Below are 24,235 nucleotides of genomic sequence, written 5' to 3'. Positions count from 1 at the left end.
CTGCGAGCATCCTCTGTTTCTACAGTGGTGTCCCTTTCTGCTATCTCACACTCCTGAAAACTTCTAGAAACTGGATCATGGTTCAAAAAAATGCCTTTCCTCTGTTTCCATTACGCTTAAAGAACAAGAGCAGAACATTTGTTAAGGATCAGGTGTGCCGTTACACTTGTACCAAGTTGCACGCTTTCTTTTTCTTTTCACTGCCATGCAATTCATGACAAACATCCACGCTGGAATTATCGGAGAAAGTTGGGTTCACACTTGGTAATGTGATTAATTTGCGATAACCCTTCCAGGTGAATAGTTTGAGATAACGCGTTAGCGTTTACAGGCCGTAGTAAAAATATGATACATTAATCAAAGACTTAAAAGTATTGGTCGTTTATCATTTTAATACGGTTTGATTTCCCTTTGTTGACCACGCTAACCTGTGGCTGTTCCCCCCCCCAGGTGCCCAAGGAGTGCGAGAGGAACCCCAGTTTGTGACGTCACGTGCAGGAGAGAACGTCATCCTGGGATGCGATGTGTCCCACCCCCTGAACGGCCAGCCCTACGTGGTGGAATGGTTCAAGTATGGAATGCCCATCCCCTTCTTCATCAACTTTCGCTTCTACCCTCCTCATGTGGACCCGGAATATGCCGGTAAGATGGTGAAGGCAGTTGCATCAGAACTGCAATCGGTGGCTTGATATGAAAAAACACTGCCACTTATTTGACAGTGATTTAGCTGCTATCTGTAGCTCTTTGAAGTCTAGAAGAAATAAAAAAATCCCTTTTCAACCCTTTCAGATATCCTCCATTTTACGGTGAACTTATTTTATATATGCAGAGTAGACCTTGTTTTTTCTGGCAAACACCATATTACGTGTGCTAGTACAGTACCAACCAATTTCAACCAATGATAGAAGACATCCATCCATCCGTCAATCTGCAATTCTTAGCAACAATGGAGGTGTGTATGTCACTGTCCCCCAGGGGCGGACTGGGGGGAAAAAGTGGCCCGGGGATTAATTGACAGACAGGCCCACTTAATGCGCGGCATGTGTCGGCCGGCCGGCGACGAAAGTATGTTACTTAACAAAAAACCCTATGCATTTTATGTTATTTTGGACCATTATTCATATAGTAATCACATTACCTGAGCCCTTGAGTTGCATAGCAAAATAGTTTGCATATAACAGCATATATTTAGTGATTTTAATGTTAACAGATCATTGATGCAATAACATTTTGACCCAATTTGCCTGACTTGACACATGGAATAAAACATGGGCGTAGGAAGCATCCTCAATGTGGGTGAGACAATTTAACAGTGGGTGTGGGCAGGTGGTGGACCTCACCTCCTCTAGGGGGGTCCGGGGGTAAGCTCCCCCGGGAAGTTTTTTTTTTTAAATGTTGAAGTTAAATGCATCAATCTGGTGCACTTTGAGAGCAAAATTAGGGACTAAATCTATGGCAGTCCGTAGGGGCTTGGACTGTGAGCCGTAGGGTCGCCGGTTCAAGTCCCCGACCAGAACTATTTGGAGTGTGGACTTCTACTTCTAGGTCCCAGTTCACCTCCTGCCCTGCCGTGGTGCCCTTGAGCAAGGCACCGGACATCCCCCTTCCCCCCTCACTCCCATCGCTCCCCGGGCGCTGTACAATAGCTGCCCACTGCTCCTAGTACTAGACTCCTGGTACTAGGATGGGTTAAAAGCAGAGAACACATTTCACTGTGTGTGCTGTGTGCTCTGCATGTGTGACCATTAAAGAGGGTTTCATCCCTCCCAATTCTTCTTCTTCTTCTTCTTCTTCTTCTTCTTCTTCAACACCCATATAAAACAGAACTGTAAACAAATTTACTTTTTCTTTCAACATTTATTTGAACAGCAAGTGGAGGCAAAAGTGACTGCACCCAAAACAATAAACCTGCTAGCTAACTAGCCTAAACTCAGTAACAGCCACGTGACCTCTGAGTCAGACGTCACTTCCCCCTTTTCTATCCTACGGGTACAGCCGTACAGCCACTCCCCCTGAACCCTGTTTCCCTGCCAACCCCCCCCCCCCCCACTATGCAAGCCCCTCCCTCTGAACCCAGGGCTCGCTACAATACTGTACACTGTATACACAAACTATACAAAAAATCTTTTTTTAATTTTTTTTTTTTATGGTCCTCCGGCCCACACACAGCACCGGCCCACCGGGGAAACTCCCGGTATTCCCAATGGCCAGTCCGCCCCTGCTGTCCCCTTTAACTCTGCATTAAGCTCCCCCACAAGCGCAACAGATTTAAATCCCTCCTGAATTGTACACTGCTCACATATTACCTTTCATTGCGTCACAGGGCAGAAGCCAAAGTTCTGTTTCACAGGGAATTGAATCTGCCCCGCCAGATAATAATGTGTTTTGCTTGTTGGTACTTCACTGAGGTGTTTATGCTGAATGATGGATGTGCAGAGGTTTCTATTTACATTGATTTGCTCAACTTAAAACTCAGTTGTATCTCCTTGACCAAACGGCAGGATTTAGGGATGTTTGAATCTAATTGTAGTCCAGCAATCAATGTACAAGTGTGTGATGTGGTAACTGCAGAGGTGGGAGAAGTAATCAGATCTTTTTCTTAAGTAAAAGTAGAAGTACCAGACTGTAGGAATACTCTGTTACAGTAAAAGTCCTGAATTTAAAATGTTACTCAAGTAAAAGTAGCAAAATATTAGAATCGAAATATACTTAAGTACCAAAAGTAAAAGTAGTCATTGTGCAGATTGCTCCATTTCGGAATGATATATATGATATGTTTTATAATGATTGATCATTAAAGTGTTCTCAAAGCTGGTAAAGGTGCAGCTAGTTTGAATGACTTTGTATACTGCGGGGTAGCTTGTTAATTTACTCCAGGTGGAACCAAAGTTTGATCTAACACTTGGTTATATTTCACATCAAGTAACTAAAGGTACTAAATAAATGTAGTGAAGTAAAAGTAAAAAGTAACCAAAAATGGAAATTCTCAAAATACCTCAAAAGTATTACTTAGTTACTTTACACCACTGGGTAACAGTGCACATGAAGGCCTTTTCAGTGAAATGGAGACAGGAACCGATTAGCATATTCATAGCTTCTGTTTTTAGCTGGGACTAGCAGCTACTGTAGCCTATATAGCTCACTTTGTTGGTCAGTCCTCAAAAATGTCCCCTTCTTATGGAGGCTACAGTTTTCACCATGGCACTGATGATTTGCATAAAGGCAAAGTGTTTGTGAGGTTGTGTATGAATGCCTAGAAATAATTATGATATTTATTAGTTATTATCATTCATACTTAATATTCAAAGCATTGTATTTGTATATTTTTTGCCCGGAGGGAATCTTTAAATATGTCTTTATTTATTTTTAAAGTATTAATTCTGTGTCCTCGCGGCAATTATTAATGAATTACTTATTAAATGCTAATTGTGTCAACAGAACACAAGTCTCTTTTTTTCTGTAATACATGAATATTTGTTCATAGTTCATAATGGATCTGTGCTGGTTACATATATGATTATGCTTTTGAACTTCACGGAGCAACAAAGTCTTTGTTAACGTTTTCAAAGAATATGGTTGATGTCTAATTCATTGTTCCCCCTCATTCTCCTCCTTCTCCTCCTCATCTAGGGTGAGGGAAGTAAAACATCCATCAGTCCTCTGCCTCTTTGTACAGCTCTATATAAATATTTTTTTCTGTTAGTAAACATCAAAAGCTTAAGCTGGCTAGCAAGTTTTGGGGTTGTGTTTTAAAACAGTTTGCGTTTGAATAGTCTTTGTATAATATTTTTTTTCTCAGAAAGGTTCCTAACGGAGTCAAATGACCCAGAAGTTTCAAATTGTCAGCCATGATAACAGCTGTTTGAATTCTCTACATGAAAGGAAGGAGCTTAAATGGTCCTTTATAAACTCCTTAAGCTTAGTTCACATCTGACATTCCTTCATGGAAAGACTGGAGATACTGCTTTCCCACAATTCCTTGCGGCCCCAACATTTAAGGTGACACACCATTAGGCCGTTCACAGAAACAACCGATCATGACCGAGAAATACAGATATGTCAATTATTCAGCATTTTCCATCTTGTGCCATATCTTGCCAAAGTGCTTATATGTTTTGAACTTTTAAAACTTAAACTAAAAGACAAACTATGAAAGTTACTCTAATAACTGTTGAAAGATCTGATAAAGTCAAATTTGGGTGATGGTTCAACATTGTGTGTAGGCCTAACAGATGTATCCATATATTGCACTCATTGCTTTTAGTAGTCCATCTTTATATCAATAACTGCTGGTGCATCCTCAATACATTGCTCAGTGTAAGTGGAGTCAGATTCACCATACCACAGTTTTTATCTTGATTCCTGATCAATTCTCCTACAAACCTATCTCAACCCCATAACGTTTTTAACTCAAGTTCAAGGTTCCATGTCATGCTTTTCCGGTTATTACCCGTCCCCTTGTGTGTTATGAAGGTGTTTCTGCATGTAAACGATCTGCCGAGTCGAAAACCCTCAAAGTACACCCTGTAGCGAGTAAAACTCTAACACAGAAAATACCTGTCTATGCCGCCCCAGAACGCCTCGTTGGAGATTTTTCTTTTTCCATTTTTTTCTTCCTGAGTATAGTGACGTGACCATACCTAGGTCCAAATGGAAATCCGTGGAGCTCCTCACACACACACACTCACTCAGCCCTATCTTTTCTCAGCCGCTGCTACGCGGATTTCTCAGCCTGAACTCAGCCTGAGACAGCGAGACATCGCGAAACTCAGCCTGAACTCAGCCTTTGTGTGTGTGCTCAGGCTGAGTTCATGGGACCTTTAAGGAATAGTGGTGAGGAGAAGACCTGATTCTTTGGCTTTTAAACGGCAACCCATGTCGGCACAGGCTTTAACTTTATAATTGTAGAGTCGGCTGTCTTAGTATTTTTTTGCTTGTTCCTTAATATTTAATGTCTAAACTAGAGAAAGAATAAATAGGAACTACAAAAGTGATACAATGTTATTCCATGAATACAGATGTATGAATATCATGTTTTAAGCATTTTCATTAGTTGTTGTGGCGGCCCTGAAGGACATATCACAACAGTATTTCAGAAAACAAGAAATTGCAGAAGAAACAAAAGCATAGGAGAAAATATAATAAATATATGGCATTCAAAACTTGAACGGTAGGTATTGGGCAATAAATTGTTTGTTAGTCAGTCCAAACAAACAGAAATGCTACTTTTGAGCAGAGACCAGCCCACAGTTCCATGAACAGGAACATACAAAAGAGCCCAACAGAGACACTGCAAAGATCAAGCAAGTGCCTACATTTGGCAAAAGATGCCATGAAGTCCTAAAAAACAGAAATGACATCGCATTTGACCACTTTCGGTTCCTACGTCCAAAATCAAGGTTTTTTTTACATGTTTGTGGTAAAAAGCCTAAAATAAAGACTGTGGTTAACACAAGCTGAAGAGATGTTCTTGTTTTGTTGAAAGACATAAAATAGTTTATTAAAAACCCCTCTAGTGAATGTCTGAAGCTTCTTTGTGTCATAACAACGGCGATGGCTAGTGTTGTAGTACTCGAGACCGGTTTTGGTCCACTTTTTAACGGTCTTGTTTTTGTCTCGGTCTAAGACCTATTGGTTGCGAGATTTTATGTCGAGACCGGTCGAGACCGTTCTTATTATACATCCATGGTCGAGACCACGGCTGTTGCTGGGGATGTCATTGGATGTAAAACGCCCTGTTTAAAAAATTCAACCAATAATGTGACTTCACGTGACTCTGAATCTTTGCCCTCATGCGCCGCAATGTTTGTAAACACGGCACTGGTCTATACCGGCTGCTGCCCCCTCATCTCTCCCCGTTCACACACACTCAAACGCTCTTGCAGTGAAGATGTTGCGGAATTCATCAATCATTAAATGTGGCTACACAAGCCACACAAATTGGCGTGTGTGTGTTTGTGTGTGTATGTTAATCGTGTAGTGTTGGATTCACAGTAGTCTGGTTCCGGTCTTGATTCGGTCTTGCCCAGCCTTGGTCTTGGTCTTGACTCGGTCTTGACCTCTTAAAGTCTTGGTCTTAGTCTTTTGTCTTGCGGCCTCTGTAATGTCTTGGGTCTCGGATAAGGTGGTCTCGACTACAACACTAGCGATAGCTGACAAGTGTCTAAAAAAAATGACTAAACGTCATCACGCCGAATGTTAGCCATTTCAGCTTAGCGGTGAAGTGAGGTGAAGTCATGCAACTATGATGTAGTTCCTTTATAGCCTAACATTAGCTTTTGACTTCTGGCTATTGCATTTACGCTTAAAAAAATCACAACGTTTTGATCATGTGTCAGAATAATTCTTCTGAACAATTCCGGTAAGTATCATAAATGTGTGCTTTTTTCTGCAATATACCAAAATCCAATGGGGAAATCCAATAGCTATTTGTCGAGAGAGCCCTTGATGCTATAACTGTAGTGACGACGTACTTCCAATATGTCATCATTGCTGATTGATGATTCATATGAAAGCAGTAGTAATGAGGGTCACTATTTCCAATGTACTGATGGTGAGGGGAGTAACGTGCTAATAGCCTAGTTCCTGAATATAATGTCACACACTCACTGGATATCAGCCAGCCAACACAGAGGAAGACTCACAGTCCCTTTAACTCAAACCGTCTGATGCTTTGAGTACAAACTGCCAAAAAACACAGCTCTAAACTGCAGCTTGTCCTGTGGTGAATAGACTTGGCACGGTACTCTGTGTTAGGCAGTGTTTGGTTAAACACTGATTAACCTACCAGCCCACTGCCTCCACCCACATAACGCCTTCTAATTTATAAGATTTAAATCTATTACGTTAATTTCGCATATCAGTGGCTGCTTTCATTTAATAAGAAAACTACGTTTTTTTAAACCACCACATTCTTGACAGAGCTTTGTTTGTCAGTAGTGTTCAGTGTAGACTGTATTGCATTTACTAACTAACTGCAGACAGCTTTATTAAGATGACATTTCCTTTGGAGGTAGCAGCTCTTTCCCCCTCAGATTATCTTTGTGATGTTTGCTGGGGACGCGAGAGGGATTATGCCCTTTCCTGCTTTTCTATTTAACTTTCCTCTGATCATTGCATTTTTGAAATAATCCCCCCCTTTCTGTTATTAGCATGATCAAATATCTTTTATCATGCTCCCAATTTCCCCAAATCTGGATTATCTGTAAGAGTAAAACTGCATTTCCATTCTTCACTTAACAATACCATGGTTTCAATATCATGATAACAAAGATGATACTTTTTTTAAATGGTACTGTACAGCTTCTGAAAATAATGAAGAACAAAACTGTTCAGACTGTTGTCAATCAGCTGGATTGGATTCATGTTAAAGACAGCAGTTCATAGATATCAATGACATACATTTGACTGGTTTTGAGAGACTATGTGCACAACTTCTGCTTGGTGTGCTGTTTTAAAATTAATCTTGCTGTGTCTTCAGTCCTTAGAGACACATCACTAGCTCAAGCCTTAAGCAAAATGACGATTCATCTTGTTTCAGAATGCAGCAGAGGAACATCTGAAGTTATATCTGCGTTCAGACGAACAGCGACCTCCCGCTGTTTGCAGTGTGACTCTGATGTTGCATCATGGAATGAAGTCACAGGTCACATTGAAAGCTTCTGAGAGACACAGCAGCTCACATTGTGCCCTCTTTAGACTTATGATGATGTTGAGGGTTAACGAGTCGATCCTACCACAGGGTCACTGTTTCCTACACCCGTCTGCCCTTCGTCTCAAACAAGCCATTGTCCTATTTTTTTTTTTTTCAGAGGAAGAGGTAGAAAACATCCGAGTAGGCGAGGCAGAAAAATATAGAACTATTCAATGAGATTGGACAGGAAGAGATGGATATCAATTGATAGCCTGACAGGAAGAGAGCAAAACAACATGAAGATTAATTTAGAAATGGAGGCATAGAGAACAAATAAAAAACAGCAGTGGTCCCAGATTACATTTTTGAATGTCCCTTATTATTGTGAAAGTATGTGCTAGGTCAAGAAGAATAGTGGCATTTTTCTTCTAAATTCAGGCATCTTACATTTAAATCTCGCTTAGTTGAAATCTGATCGTTTTATAAAACTAAAACAATATGCTTGGTTGGATTCATACTTATAAAGGACATCTAAATATTAAGTACATCTATGAGAATAAATGCAAGGTGCAGTATGTTGTAGGGGTGTCTCGATTTACATTCCGAAGCTAATTAAGGCCCTGTGTCCATGAAGCAGCTTCTTCTATCAGAAAGGTCCTGGCAGGGCGCTGGGCAGCATAGCCCCCTGGGATTTTATCATCTGTATATGTTTGATCTTGTGTTTTCAACATTACAATACTTGCTCTCACAATCTGGGATAATCAGCTTGTCAGTGCTCAGTTTGACAGCTGTAGAGTGAAGGGTAAATACTTATCAACAGGGTCCCGATCCGCTTGGGCGCCGGTTTTGCTTTTTGGCCACTGAACACTTTGTTATGATCAATTATGTCTAAAGATATGGTCAAACTCACTAGCGCTTTTCTGAAAAGTTGAAATAATATCACCTTGTGGCCGCACAAGATTGGTGGATTGCTCAGTAAAAAACGGTGCAGCGCTTTTTCCGGAGGTGGTCCAATTCAACGGGATGTGCTGCCTTCTGATTAAAAAAACAATTTAAATTGATAAAAGCAGGATGGGCGTTCCTCCTAGTATTCCTTTCTATGTGGCCTACAATTTATTCCAAAGACTTGTAAAACCTAATTACATTTTAAACAAACTATTTAAGATTGACCATATGGCCTTGGTATGACACTGTACATTCCCAACAACATTTAGTGGATACATCAGCCTGATACCATGTAACCTTTGTGTTCAAATCTAAACCTATACAGTCTGCATCAATGGCATAGCTCACATCTCTGGAAACAAATATTAAAATGAAATCGTGTTTTTTTAAGATTCAATGACATTTCAATAACATCTCCTTTGATTAACACTGCAGTGAACAGTCAACCCACAGCACCTGGAGCACCATAGGCAGTCCTCCTGTGTTATCACAGTGAATGCCAATCAGGAGGAGTGTTGCTCTGTGGCAGACTGCCGTGTGTCGGCTGCAGGAAACTGATAGAAGAAACAAGACGTAAAGACTGACTGAACAGAAAACCATTGGAGGAACAGCTGGACTTGTGTCTCAATTACTTCAATGAAACAAAGTCATGCTGACTGCTGCTTTGCTACCCCTAGGTTCTTCTCTCACTTATTTCATTGTTATATTGACACAGTTCAGGATGTATATTCCTACTGTGAATTGAGCTTCGATTCAAATGAGAGTTTTAAAAATGTTTGTTTAATGTTTACCGTCAGTTGGTCCACCAATGTTGTTCTCACTAAAATATCTCATAAATTGTTTTCTATTTTGTGCTACTAATATTAAAGTAGACCCCAATAACTTCTTTATTGCATGGATTCAGGCTTCCCATCTATACAGTTCAACTACACCTAAAAACAGCAGCATGGCTGTTAACTCTGAGAACATAACATTTAGGACCAGAAACACATTTGTTTAATTTAATACCTTTTATTTCCTTAAGACATTTGCAAATCAAGTAAAAAGGATGTCATGTTTAAGTATATCCCTTTGAAGCACTTTGAATTGGCTTGTGTTTAAAGGTGCTATATAAATATACTTAGTTTGCCTTTACATTTTATAATATAGTGACACAGTATAATACTATTCCTGCAAAATCTAAAAGAAATACCCTGATCAAAATATAAACGTCAGCACATACTGTAGTACATAGTGGATGCAATAAAATAAATGTATATTTCACCATTAATAATGAACATAGTCTCTTTCTCTGTTCTTTTCAGAAACATGGTTGTAACTGGAAAAATATATATATATACACAAACATGCCTAAAAACAAAGGCTAGTGAACAAACATCCCTATAACTCTGTACCTTACCTCAGTGCGCCTGATATGTTTACCTGGTCTGTGATACTGCAGAGTGGTTTAATGAAAGCCACAGAGAATGAGTAAGGAATACCCACAAAGTATAGAGAAGGGGAGGGGGGTTAGGGGATTAATGAGGGATCGCAAAGCTTTGATAATGCTGACGTTTTGAGCTGGCATGTGCCTTCTTAAAGCCCTTTGTTTAGCCTGTATTGCCAGTCACAATCTGTTATAATTTAGTTGCCAGATTGCCCGGAGCAACATCATCAATCCCCCTCTCAGCTTTTGATCTGTAAAAGTAAAAGGCAGCTATTACTGACTCTGTACAGCAAATCAGAAACCAATATCTGTTCTGATGGATTGCAAAGCCTGTCTACAGCTGAGGGTTCTCTGTTGTCATGTTGGAATCTTCCCACTCCTCAAAGGAAGTAATGACCTGCCCTTGCCTGAGACCGTCTCCAAAATAGACCGACACACACATGGAGATAAGGACATCTCAGCCACACTAAGGTTTACGTGACACATTTCACATCATATTTACCACTGCAGGTCGTGGTTGAATGTTAACAGTGCAGCAGTGAGTGTGTTGAGCAATCAATCAATGGGTAACATTTTATTTATATAGCCCAATATCACAAATTACAAAATAATTCACAGAGGTCATTGTTAGCAGCATACAACAACCTCTGTTCTCAGATCCTTGAAACAGACTAGGAAAAACTCCCAAAGAAATCCTATAATAAAAAATCTTGCCCAGGACTGAGAAAAACTAGCAATAGATGTCATGTCCATAAATGAAATTGATAATAAAATGACAAGATAGACAATCCAAATGACCAAAATCATCATGTGAATGTTTAAAGAAGGGATGGATCCAGGTTGAAAAATATATAAATAACATTCGCATCAGGCAGGTACACGACTCATGACACAAAGGTAACCTTTAATACTGGCAACCTGCCAGGTGAGAGACACACAGACTCTGGGGAATTACACCCCGGATGCTGAGTTAGTCTATTGGACATACAAACAGTCTAAGCCTATTGCAACATAAAGAGGGGCTTGTTCAAGGTAATATTAATGCTATTAATATCTAATGCATCTGAAGGTTGATCACCTTTTTGACATTCATCTGGTGTTTCTCTCCTCTTTATTTCTTGTCCTCTCACCTGTTCCTTCCTTATTTAATTCTATCCACCCATCCCACTCACCTCTGTGTGTCCCTTTCTGCTGACACATCATCTCCTTCTCCCCCCCCCCCAGGCCGGGCCAGTCTGCACGACAAGTCCTCCCTGCGGATAGAGAACGTGCGCTCAGACGACCAGGGCTGGTATGAGTGTAAGGTGCTGATGCTGGAGCAGCAGTATGACACCTTCCACAATGGCAGCTGGGTGCATCTGACCGTCAACGGTAAGTGCCATCAGCATGCTTTAATCATACTGTTCAAATCAAACAGATGGTGCTGGTGATACAGATATAACTTTACGTCTGTATTTGGACTTTTGTAAAAAAAAATTGTTGTACAAGTATATTGAATATGACATTTATTATCATTTCTAGCAGTGGTGTTAAGATGGGCTTCAGACATTTGAAAGGCCTTGTTTAATCAATGCCAACATGCACACAGAATAACAGGCGACTGGAAATGTATAGGTCAGTCTAACAATACTATTTGTAATGCACAAGGACTTGAAATTAGACACATTTAGTCAAACTACTGTAAAACTTAAAATAAGCCTGTTGGAATCTGTAATGATGACATTTTATATCTGTTGTGAAAATCATGTTTTGTCTTGGCTGTTTGTGTGTGTGTGTGTGTGTGTGTGTGTGTGTGTGTGTGTGTGTGTGTGTGTGTGTGTGTGTGTGTGTGTGTGTGTGTGTGTGTGTGTGTGTGTGTGTGTGTGTGTGTGTGTGTGTGTGTGTGTGTGTGTGTGTGTGTGTGTGTGTGTGTGTGTGTGTGTGTGTGTGTGTGTGTGTGTGTGTGTGTGTGTGTGTGTGAGAGAGATTAATGCAGTAAGTTTAAAACCAAACAATCACAGAGCTAGAAGGCAGTAACCTTAGTCATTGAAATGTGGATTTACCAAATTGAAGGACTTCTTATCTGAACTGAAAGGTTTTGAGCAAAAGTATCTGAAATAACTGGTACCTGCAGATCACTGCTCCTGTAATGACATCACTATGTAACACTCACACTTCTATTGGATAGGGCTCCAACACATTCTAGGTGTTAAGCTAAGCGGCAGGACATCTCTAATGGTGTGTTCACACCGGACACGATGCAATTTTTGGGGGCTGCGCGATTACATTTAAAGTCAAGGCAGAGACACAAACAGACGCAAATTCGCTCCGACGGCGCGCATGAAGCGGTTGATCCGAATTCCACGGGGCAGAGACAACCGCTCGAGTTACATTTTTTCACCTCGAGCGTCAAATTTGCCTGGCGCGATCTCACGGTAGCCAATCAGCGGTGAGGATCTCAGCCTGCCGTCACTGACGTTGAATCAGAAAACCAAAACATCAGCCGTTAGCTGTTAGCACACTGAGCTCACAGCTCCTCATATCTGTTCAGAAACTGGACAAAAGTTAAACAAGTACAAACCACAGACTGTCTGTGTCATGGCAAATACAGTCGCTGGTTTATTAGTGCGAATGCTGTGCCACAGCCTTCCACTATAGTTCTTCAAATCTTTAATCATCTTCTTCTTCTTCTTCTTCTTCTTATTATTTCATCTATTATTTTGCAGTCGAATAACTTCAGCCTACTTTCAGCTACAGAAACCATTCAAATATCAAAATGTTCAGCCTTTTCAGCACATGATGGGAAACTTTCAACTTTTGAAAATATGTTATACTTTTTGAAATATTCCGCTTTTTAAACTCTTTTTTTAACATGTAACTCAATGGGAGGAACCTTCAAATCCTCTTTTAACTACACCGTGCTCCAAATGCTTCTCCTTCCACATACTTTCAGCTAGAGACTTCATTCATATTTTAACATTAGTGTGTATAGAGTGCCACAGTGACGCGTCCTAAAACCCGGAAGTAAGTTAACATTTTACCACTTCCGGTTCTTTCGACAAAAACCAATGCAATTTCTCCATAGGATTTTGGAAAATAGCTCGAAATAAGGTCTGTGGTTGACACAAATTGAAGAGACAGATGACGTTTCGTTCAGCCGGATAATATCCACATGTCTACCCTACTTTTATAATTTTCGAATCATAAATCTAATCGATAGATTTATGATTTTAAAATTATAAAAGTAGATATATAGAGCAGACTGGGTGAAAAGAGGTGCTGCAGCACTGGCAGTATGAGAAAAATAAAGAGCTTTTTGAACATTAAAGCATGGAGACATGTCACAGTAGAGACACTAAATACAAATATGAAAATTAGCATAATATGTCCTCTTTAATAATTAATTAATCTTTCCATTATTTATCCAATTTACTTGTATAATGTGTTCTGCTATTAGTATGATTGTCTTATTTTCTTAACTAGGGATTGAGATGCAGACCATGATACACAACAGCTGTTGTTCAAGTCCAGCCGAGATAAGGATACCACAAGGTCAAAGGTTAAGTCCCCATAGTGAGAAGTCCAAAGTGTTATTAACACTGATTATCGCTAATTGTTTGCGGTGTCTCACTGGCCTCATGGTGGCTGTGTCATGACTAAAAGGTTGATAAAGTTCTCCCAGTTACATTTCCTGAATCATTTTCTGAAATGGTCTCTGGAGAGGAACCCCAGACATACACTCGAGAACAGAGAAGTAACACACACACTTGTGTCAACACTCACAGGACTCAGTTACAAAAACTCTGAATATTTTTCCTTCACTTGGTAGCTCAAGCATTCATCGAGACAAATCAGACAACATATGATGACTCCAGTTGCTGTGGTAACAGATACACCAGATAGGGTCCTTTAACCCCCCACCCCCCCATGTGGTCACGGCACATTAGCTCAGTTTCATCAGTGTTGTGTTTACTTGGCCTTGCCTCTTCCCTCTCTCCCAGAAGTGTTTAAAGGCCCCCGGCGTCCTCCTCTGCCTCCTCTCTGTTTCTGTCCGTCACTCCTCGGCTGTCCTTTAGTGTTGTGTTGACACGGCAGACATAAGCCACAGCACTTTTATCAGCTGTAGTAAGTCAGACTGTCAGTGCTGTTGTACAAAACACAGCTCACTTACTCATTCTACAATACTGTGATAATCCTTGTTAAGAGGTGGACCAACAAATAATTTCTTTTTACATTGACTCTGATGAAACTATCATTTTAATGGACTTATTTGGAAATGGCGCACCATAAAAACATATCAATGAATTTATGAATAGAATCAAGTAGTTATTAAGTGCAGGCTCACATTATGAGTCTAGTTTTGAAACATGATTCCACTGCAAAAACAGGATGTAGTGTACCTCTTACTGTAATCACTTAGATCCTCCCTAAAGGCTTTTGATGATGAGCAAATGTGTTTAATTGAGCAGCTAGTCTAGACATTAAAGACACCATTGTGTTTGTGTCTAGTCATTCACTAAGAAGAAAAGTTATATGAAGGAAATAGCCAGTACTGTATGTGGGGTCAAGATGAAAAGAAGCTTACACTATACCAATATAACCAAAAGCTACCTTGGGTTAAAGGGGCCCTATTATGCTTTTTGGGTTTTTCCCTTTCCTGTTGTGTGTTATATATAACACACATATATAACACACAAACCTATATATAGGCACACAAACCTATATATAGGTTTGTGTGCCTGTAAATGGTCAAAGAGGACATATAGCCCACAGGCAAAAAAGGTTCTACGCCGTTAGTTACAAAATAGGCTTATTTCAAAAATAATATGAATAGTATCGAATGTGCTATATAAAGCTTCCTTGAGACTCACTGGATTTTTTCTGTATGAGAGGTCAGTCCCCCCCCTTCAAACTGGCTGTACATTGAAGGGCATTGTTACTTCATGAGCCTGAATTTGAACTCATTGGCCAATTCCGATATATAATCATGAACGATTAGATTATTATGGAGTCATGGAGTCATGATTTGATTAGCTTTTATTCCTAATTTTGCAAGAATGCATGGCGAGACACTACAGGTGAATAGGGTAACTTTTTTTAAACTTAAATATATCAGCTAGAAATGTCTCCAGTTAATTACTTACATTAAGACAATTGCTTTTTGTATTACAAGTTTTATGAAATAACATATTATGTAATATAATAATGTATAATATGCAAATGAGCCATACTATCATCAAATATGCACATCTTTTAACACATTTCAGGAACACAATTCTGAACATTGGATAAAGTCAGGTTCAAAATTCTTGTTTAATTTTGTAGTCATATTAGAATCTAAAGTTTGTCATGTTTTTAGGTTTAAAATGTTATATAATTCAGGCTATGAATGATATATGAACAAACCCTTCAGTAAAAACCTTCAGAATATTGATAGGAATATAACTGGAAGGTTTGGTGTCGTCTTCTCTGTGAACGTTTTTTTCGCTGTTCTTTTGCCGTGTTTTAGCGCACTACGTGACGCATCTGAACGAATCACGTTGTCAGAAATTGACCCCAGCCTATGAGATTTATTTTTTTGGTTTAAGACCCAAAGGAAATGACCATATTTGGATCTGATGAGATTGTGCAGGAGAGACGGTGGATGTTTCTGAATGTCGAGGACGCTTCCTTGGTAGGACATGTCTTCCGAGTCAGTGGGTGCTTCTCAATGTCGAGGAAGGCTCCTCCAGAGCCACTATTTCAAGGATGCTACGTCATCGAATCCCGTCGAAGGACTGTTCCAATGTCCAGGATCCTAGGAATTCTACTGAAGACTGAATCCTTCGTTGCGGGAAATTTCGAGGATGCACCAGTGTATCCTCCGCGGTCTTAAAATCCCCACAATGCTTTGCACACAGACCAATTTCCCAAATCTTTGGTGGAAAATGTAAGAAGAAAAAAAACGCATATGGTGCACACCTGCTAGTCTGTTCCATGCTTCACTAAGAAAGAATCAGTCCTCGGTAGAATTACGAGGATCGTGGACATTGGAACAGTTCTTCGGCGGGATTCGATGACGTAGCATCCTTGAAATAGTGTGTGTGTGTGTGTGTGTGTGTGTGTGTGTTGCATGTAGCAGCCGCATGTTTGCAAACTGCCCCGCCCCCTCGCGCACAGACGGGGAGAGAGAGATCTCTCGTCAGGATTGGAAAGATAGAAAAAACTAAAAATAATCATAGATGCATTTTTGCAGTCTTTTGGCATATTAGATAACGGAGTTGACGACACCAAAACTGTAATATAATGTTTGTGTAGCATAATAAATATGACATATCGTTCTTCAGTGCCCTACGCTGTACATATCCGGAATGAATTGCTGAAAGGTTTTGGGAAGCTTTGTTTCGTGAAAGGCTGGCAGAGGGTGCGGCCATAGCTCTGGGCGTGGCTACTGGGTATCCCTACGTAGTGATACCCAGGAAGTAAACAATGGAAAATGAGAAATCTCCAACGAGGCGTTTTGGGGAGGTATTTTCTGTGTTAGAGTTTTACTCCCTAAAGGGTGTACTTTGAGGGTTTGTGACTCTGCAGACCGTTTACATGCATAAAAACCTTCATAACACACAAGGGGAAGGGTAATAACCAGAAAAGCATGACATGGGACCTTTAAGATGAAAAGGGACCTTTATCTTTCACCTTGGTCCAAAACGTGACTTTAATTTGTTCAGGTCCTCAGGGTTTGACTGAGCATACAGTATACCTGCACTTTTTCTGATCATATGTATAATTGCGAAAATGAATTATCCAGCCTTAAAGGTGGGGTAGGTAAGATTGAGAAACCGGCTCGAAATACACTTTTTGTTATATTCCATGGAATGCTCTTAACATCCCGAGAGCAAAGAATATCTTTAGTGCTTTGACAAAAAATCCATAAAAAAATGTCATTTGTGGAAGCCGTAGTACTGCAAAAAGCACGACCAATCATTTGAGCCGGCCCGGCTAAAATAACTGGATGGCCTACCTGACTGTCACCCTTCCATCTGTGCACAAACTTATCTCGTGCCCTCATTGGTCATGTGCGTGTTCGTGTGTGTTGGAGGAGGGGCTCTGTAAGGAAGTGGCAGTTTTTTTCCGGCTGTGTATTTTCAAATTCTAGTGCACTCGAGCTGGTTTCTCCAAAATTACCTACCCCACCTTTAAGAGCTCCATTTGCAATGAAGTGTAAAATCGAGCTGAAAGAAGCTGTACAAAATCCTTTATGCCTACTTTTTACTGGGTTCAATGTTAATATATGAGATGTCACCGACAGTGGATGATTCCACATAAGCGGTACATCCTCATGCTAATATTTTTTAGAATTGCGGTGACAAATCTTGAAGGATCACGCCCTGCTCCAGTCCATACCCCTGCTGCATTGCTATTTATAGAGCTCCATTTGCAATCCACCTCTCGCTATCACAGTCAAACATCAGTGGTTCTCGGTGATTACTCTGAGCACTTTAGCTGTCAGCCTCGGTGGCATTGAAGAAGTAAGCGATGCATATAGATTCCGTGTGAGATGCATATAGATTGTGGGCGGGAGTGCTACAGTATATCGCGCTGATGCATTTCCCTCTACAAATTCACACCTATACTGAATTCTTGTGAACCTTTATCATCCTCAGACAGAGTGCTAGTGGAGAACAGGATAAGCAGGAAGAGATACAAAATCATGGCCACAAATACGTCCTGTTTGTACGAATAATTATTTTAAATGATAAACAATTTTTGTCACACTTCACACAACATCAAATGCAGTGCGGCACACACAGCGTTGAAACAGGATTAATTTAAAATACATTTAAGAAGTATGATCGAGTTACCAATGAAAATAAAAAGGTAGATGTTACAAATTAAAAACCAAATTACAAAATGTACAGATCCCTTATTTCACTAGATTTAAAGCTGGCAAGCTCCACTCAATTTTTGTCACACTGCCTGTGCTGCAGCACCTCTTTTCACCCTATGTCTGAAACCAGAGCCCAGTCTGCTCTGATTGGTTAGCTGTTGTGATTGGTCAACTGCTTAGAGATGTCCCGCCCCTTAGCCAACAGGTACAATGTGTTGGAGTGCTAGCTAGTGATGGCAGTTTGACACTGAAGCTTCGAACGGAGCTTCAACCCTGGACTTCCTATTCCATAGAAGCAGTGCTTCAAAGCTTGCTTCAAATCCAGTGTTGGGCAAGTTACTTTAAAAACTAGTAATAGTTATAGTTACTGCCCTAAAAAAACGAACTAGTTACTTTATTAGTTACTAAATTATAAAAGTAACTAGTAACAAGTTACTTTACTTTACTTTAAAAATAATAACAATACAAATACAAGTGTTTGTGTTGTTCTGGCACAGTAAGAGAAAAGACAACTCCCCATCATTGTAGCAATTATCATTATGAAATGTAGTTGAACAATAAAACACAAAAGATATGTTTAGACATTTTGACAGGCATCTTTATTGTAGCCTCAACAATCAAGTGGACAATGCTTTCTGTCCCGCACACAGTTTAAGTTTGACCGTAATATGTTTTGCGTCCTTTATCCCCACAAATTGAAAATAGTGGTTATATGTCCAAGTTGCAAATGCGCTGCTGCTCTCGCTAATACTTGCATCTGCCATTGTGTGTGTGTGTGCTGGTAGTGAGCGTTGCCGTGTGTGTGTGTGTTAGCATTAGCAAGTGTTCGTGTGTGTATTTTCCCCATAAGGCAAGACATGCCCAACTCTGTCTCTGATTGGCTTACCCTGAAATGTTACCCCGCGTTAACCAATCATCACTCCTCTCTGGTTACTTTCACTTTTCCATGGTTCTGTGAGAGGACATCGCTGTGTTCGCCTGTAAGTTACATCCGCAGGGAGATTCGGTTCAGTTCCATCACATAATGTAACGCAGTAACGCACCCATTTAAATCACAGTAACTATAACGGCGTTACTTAATGGGAATATGTAACTAGTAACGCTATTAGTTACCGCAAAAAGTAGTTGCGTTACAGTAACGCGTTACTGTGTAACGGGTTAGTCGCAACACTGTTCAAATCACGTGACATATGACGTCCGAACCAGCAACTGCTTAATTTCCTGAATGAATCAACTCACTGGTTCGCCGTCCAATCAGGTGATTCAATGCACTGCCTCATCTCGATTCAGACAGGTGATATGTTGAAACGGTTTCAAAGTTGATCGCTTCAACACTTTATAACCGCTCTAAACAATGCGCAATGTGTGGGTTGTTGTCGTAGTTTGCGTTGTTGCTGTTGAGTTGTTGTTGGTATTGCATTTGAATTGGATCATTATAGAGCAAGCCAGGAAGAAAGATAGGTCGTTCTGGCTCGTGAAACACTTCGAAATGTGGAGAAGTTGTGAACAAAAAGACAAAGAGAAATAGAAAACAGTTTATGGAATAGATAGCCCAGTGGATAGAGCCGGCAGCCAGAATGCGGCGATGTCCTCCGCGCAGCTGGTTCAAAGCCCGGAAGAGTTAAACTTTTAATCATTGCTTTTCAACTTTAATACTTTAATAACTGATAAAAGGCCCTCTCCGCTCAAACATTTTTCCAGCACTCTCTAGTCTCTTCTCAATAACCCAATACACACAATTATCAATCTTTAATTGCAAATAGAACATGATATTCAGTCTTAGTTTGTGTGTGCATTGAATATTTTTGAAGGCAAAGATACGTTAAACCCACTGGAGCCTTGCACTTCGCCACGAGAGGTCGCTGTAACTGAAGCTTCGAGCAATGAACCTATTTCCGACACAATTGTCCAAGTGGTTCGATGCTTCATTCAAAGCTTCATTTTGCCATCACTAGTGCTAGCCAATAGGAGTGTGAGTGTTACATTGTGATGTCACCATGTGTCAGGGACCAAACAGTAAGGCAACAGGAGACAGGAGTGGTTTAAATAAACTAGGGTTTTTATTTACCCAAAAGTCCACAGAAAACATCATGCAATAACTAGGCCTATAAAAGTGGTCAGCATAAAATACCTCAAAGAAACATAACAGGTGTTAACTCAACAAAACTGACCTGCCACAATGAAAAACCAAGGAACCTATATAGTGGCTTGGCCAAAGCAAGTTGAACCCAAGGGATAGTCACTTCATACACAAAGGACACTGACAAAACCCAAATCCCCCCTTTCCCAATCTGTCCCAATTGGCTCCTTGCAGTATTTATGAGTCCTCAGCGCTCGGCCACGCCCTTTGCTGAACCAGGAAGTAACCTCCCCCAATGGACATGGTAACTCAAGAGACAAAGAAAGTAATTAATACAAACAAATGCTTGTGTTAGCTGTGCTAAAATGTTTGAATTAATGTCAGATTACAATCAAATAAAGAGTTTACCATTTAAAGCAAATGTGTGGTGTTAATTGGCATGTTTTATTGTAGCTGCACTGAAGCAAAACTACTGAAGATGAAGCTTAGTTGGTTTACCCTGTGTGGCTGTGGCCATCACACCATGTTAGGGAAGTGACAAAGGAGTCCAATGGAGGCGTTTCACGCATGGGGAGGGAGTGTGTGGGAGAGAAACTCCCTCTGAAGGGAACTCCATTTGCATGCACACAAACCTATATAACACGCTACAGGGAAGGGAAAACCTCAAAAATCATAATAGGGCCTCTTTAAGCTTCTTTAATTGTACACTAAAGGGATGCTGTACACTGGTAGGATGCCATCCAGTATTACAACTTCAGGGTTTCCCACACATAGACTATACTTGGGCGGGCCCCCCAGGTATATTAACGGCCGCCCAAGTATATTTCGCGACCCATTTAGTTGTTTTTTTTTGTATTCGTCTGCGACCATGACACCATCTGCGATCGATTAACTTCTGGACAATGATCCCTCGCTCTACGCCTCCTGTACCCAGTCCCGGACTGGCCATCGGAAGGACCGAGGGTTTCCCGATGGCCTGGCCTGTTAAGTGGCCTGCCTCACACAGGGTGACTGGCTGTCTACATGATGTGGCCTGCCGACATGGCCATTGTCACACAGATCATAAATCAGATCATAAATAAAAAAGCCCTTGATCTAGTCTCTTTATTTTCCACTCAAAATGCACCAGATTGATGCATTTAACTCCAACATTTAAAAAAAAATCACCCCCACTTAAAATCACATTGATAGGTTCCTAAATACATTTACCATTTAAAAAAATTAATAAATAAATAGTAACCCCCCGCTACCACCAACCCCCCAAGTATATTTCAAATCTGTGGGAAACACTGAACTTTGGAATCGTGGGATGAAATCACATGTCATTTGCTGCACAATAGGGCTGCTTTAATGGACACCTGAAAAAGCCATTCCAGGAGATGTGCTCCTATATTATAAAGTGTCAATGTATCACAGAAGCTGCTTGGTCAGAGTGCTTATCTTCACCATCTATGTGTTGTGTCAAAGCATTTAGTGTGAAATGAGCACTCTGGCCCGGTTTATGGATGCGGATAGAAAAACATGCTAGCAATTGAGAAGCTGAAGGATTACACATGTAAGCAGATCAGCTTCAGTCCTAAGGTTATTAGAGGATATCAAAACAGGAATGATGACAACAAATCTGCATTATATCACTGACAGTGGTATTGACGTCTGTGTGCATTGAACTGAGAATGTCAAGGTTAAATGAAGATGGAGTAGCTATAGATATCAGTATAAAGTATGTATTAGAAAATTATGTATTTTAGAAAGATGTGCCAACTGTCCTGTATGACCATCCATCATGATGTTGGAGGATTCTGAAGTAAAGAGGATTTAGAAAAATGATTTTACAAAATCCAGCATGATTATTAAAGTTTATCTCGTTTAGATGGGTCATTAGTCATCAAGACCTTTTTTGTTCTCAGTCTTCACGATACCGCATGTATTTACCTCAGTATATGCAAACATTTAGGTCCAATTATAAATGGAGACATTTGGAAAACAGATCAGTCAAACGTTTAACTTCTGCATTCAAAGACATATTTTCTGAGGAGAAGGACAAGAACAAGCTATCCTGTTTCTTAAAGAAAATGTTGCTGCTGCTGGAGAAAATGTCAGACCTGCTCCCTTTGTCACAGAATTCTTCCAAACAATTATGGATTTGAACATTAATCCTTTCAATAGCTGCTTCTGAGTTTGCATTTTACATATAAGTGCATGAGCATGGTGCTTATGCACTCAGAGCACCAGAGGTTAAAGTTATTGATGTTTATTCCTTAGCTTTTAAGGAATAAGCATGAGTTATATGACAAGCTGCATTGCTCCTTGGCTTCCACCCTTCCTGTACAAATCTACAAATGTTAACCCTGAATCCACCAACCTAAATAAAAAGCAAATCCAGCTAAAGGTTTACACTTTACCTTACACATTATGCAACAGTGTGTCGGTAACCTGTTTGATTGGCCAGTCTCCTGATATTATGTACACTTGGCTTCAAAAGGAGGAATAAGATGATTTCGTACCCACTTAAAACATACCTCTAAAGACTTTGATGTCTCCTAGAAAAAAATATTATCATTATAATGCTTTACATAGCTAAAACATTTGAAATGCCTTTTTCGAGCGATATTTTTTTGGGGGGGTTAGCATAAGGAAATATAGTACATATGTTAAAACATGCACAATTCAAGTGGGGAATATCAAGTGGGGAACATCCATGCTAAATCCATGATCATTGTGCTAAGAAATTAGCAAGACAACAGTTCAACAGTTTAGCTCCAAGTGTACTGTTTGATGGTATCAAATATAATGTACTGTACCATTTAAATATACAAGTTGCAGAAAAGTTACAGCATAAATACTGGATTATTAAAAAGACCTCAATCACCATAACAACACAGTCAGTTACTGTAGCTCATTTGTTGCCATTAAAGCTGTTGACTTTAATGACCAGGGACGTGCACAGACATTTGGGGGGGCTATTGCTCTAAACTGGAAAAAGGGCCTCCCCCCGGAAAAAAAATAAGACCAAAACGATTATTACATTAACTAATTTGAACAGTAATTCACATCATCTCATAACAAAATAAGCTAAGGCAACTACTTGCACTCAGTGACTTGATTTTTCAAATGAAAACCAGGGACATATTTTGTTTTACGTTCCATATCTTATTAAAATATCTAATGTTAGTAACTATTAAAGAAAAAATGGGGACAATTCAATGCAGTTTGACCATTGTAACTGCTGTGCAGTCATACTGATAAAATAGGGCTTCTATAATTACCTTAAATAAACTCACCAATTAATGAAACCAGTTCAATACGCATTATTCTTATTCTTATCATTCTTTATGAACGCAGTAACGGTAAGGTATCTAATTACTTATTTATTTAGTATTCCATAACTTAATAACAGAGATGTTCAAATGAAAGTAGAGACATGGCAGAAATCCTACAATGAAGCAGGCAGTGAAGGGTTCTCCTGTGAGAGGGCGATCAAGAAAAGAGAGCGAGCGGCCCCGTTGAGGGAGTTTACGGAGAAGATGAAAAGAAACAGAAAGAGAGAAGTACAATAACAATATATGTAGGTGTTTTTTTGTAAATAACCGACGGTGTCAAGAGGAAGTAAAGTCCCTGCCATGACAATAAACTCAAAATCCATTTTCCAAAATCCGACACTAGAGGTGGTCTCAACGCACCGGCACCAATACAGTAGCCTATAATACATATTATATATATAATACCTAACATGTGTAATCACACACTTATGTTATAGAACATAAATAATAAAAATGTAGGCCTACCTGGTTTAAAGAAAGCTGGTGTGTTTCCCGCAGCGAGACACTAAAATACTAATTGTTATCATGTTGAGTCGACTGCAACAGAAAGAAGAAAAAAAACCTCTCGCTCTCTCCAGAGGGGCAGGTCAGCCAAAAAGGAGAGACGGGCCGTTGCCTGGGCAACAATAGCCCGTATCTGTGCATGTCCCTGTTAATGACTCTTTGCAATTATTTGTCACCTGCTTAAGAAAAGATATACTAAATGCAATCAGGAGACATGTGATGAAAGACCCCAACTATTTTCAGAAGGGTTTTAAACGTATCAAGAACCAATAATTATGACAGATGACCATTTTCCTTCACTTCCTCTTATATTACATTTTATATTTCTTCACATATATCTGATAGTCTAACATCAGCTTCTAATTGGACATTCAAATATTCTTTATTTTAAAAGAAAATATTATGTAATGTTATGTAGTGTTCTATGAGTATAAAAGAGGTTTTAAACATTGAGGACTTTTTTTGCATTATTATTGAAATC

General features: G+C 39.9%; 1 protein-coding gene across 6 annotated transcripts in view; it reads left to right on the top strand.

The window, feature by feature from the left end:
• Positions 1 to 24,235, top strand: part of igsf9bb (immunoglobulin superfamily, member 9Bb) — a 196,905-nt gene that overhangs the window by 52,075 nt on the left and 120,595 nt on the right. For all 6 annotated transcript variants that reach the window (XM_079647624.1, XM_079647621.1, XM_079647623.1 and 3 more), the window contains exons 2-3: positions 451 to 642; positions 11,229 to 11,375. In XM_079647624.1, the coding sequence (XP_079503750.1) occupies positions 451 to 642; positions 11,229 to 11,375 (339 nt within the window). The remainder of the gene's footprint in view (positions 1 to 450; positions 643 to 11,228; positions 11,376 to 24,235) is intronic.

This window comes from Notothenia rossii (assembly GCF_949606895.1).
Source record: "Notothenia rossii genome assembly, chromosome: 9".
NCBI classification, from domain to species: Eukaryota; Metazoa; Chordata; class Actinopteri; order Perciformes; family Nototheniidae; genus Notothenia; species Notothenia rossii.
Note: the sequence above shows the minus strand (reverse complement) of the source record. Positions and strands in the feature narration are given on the sequence as shown.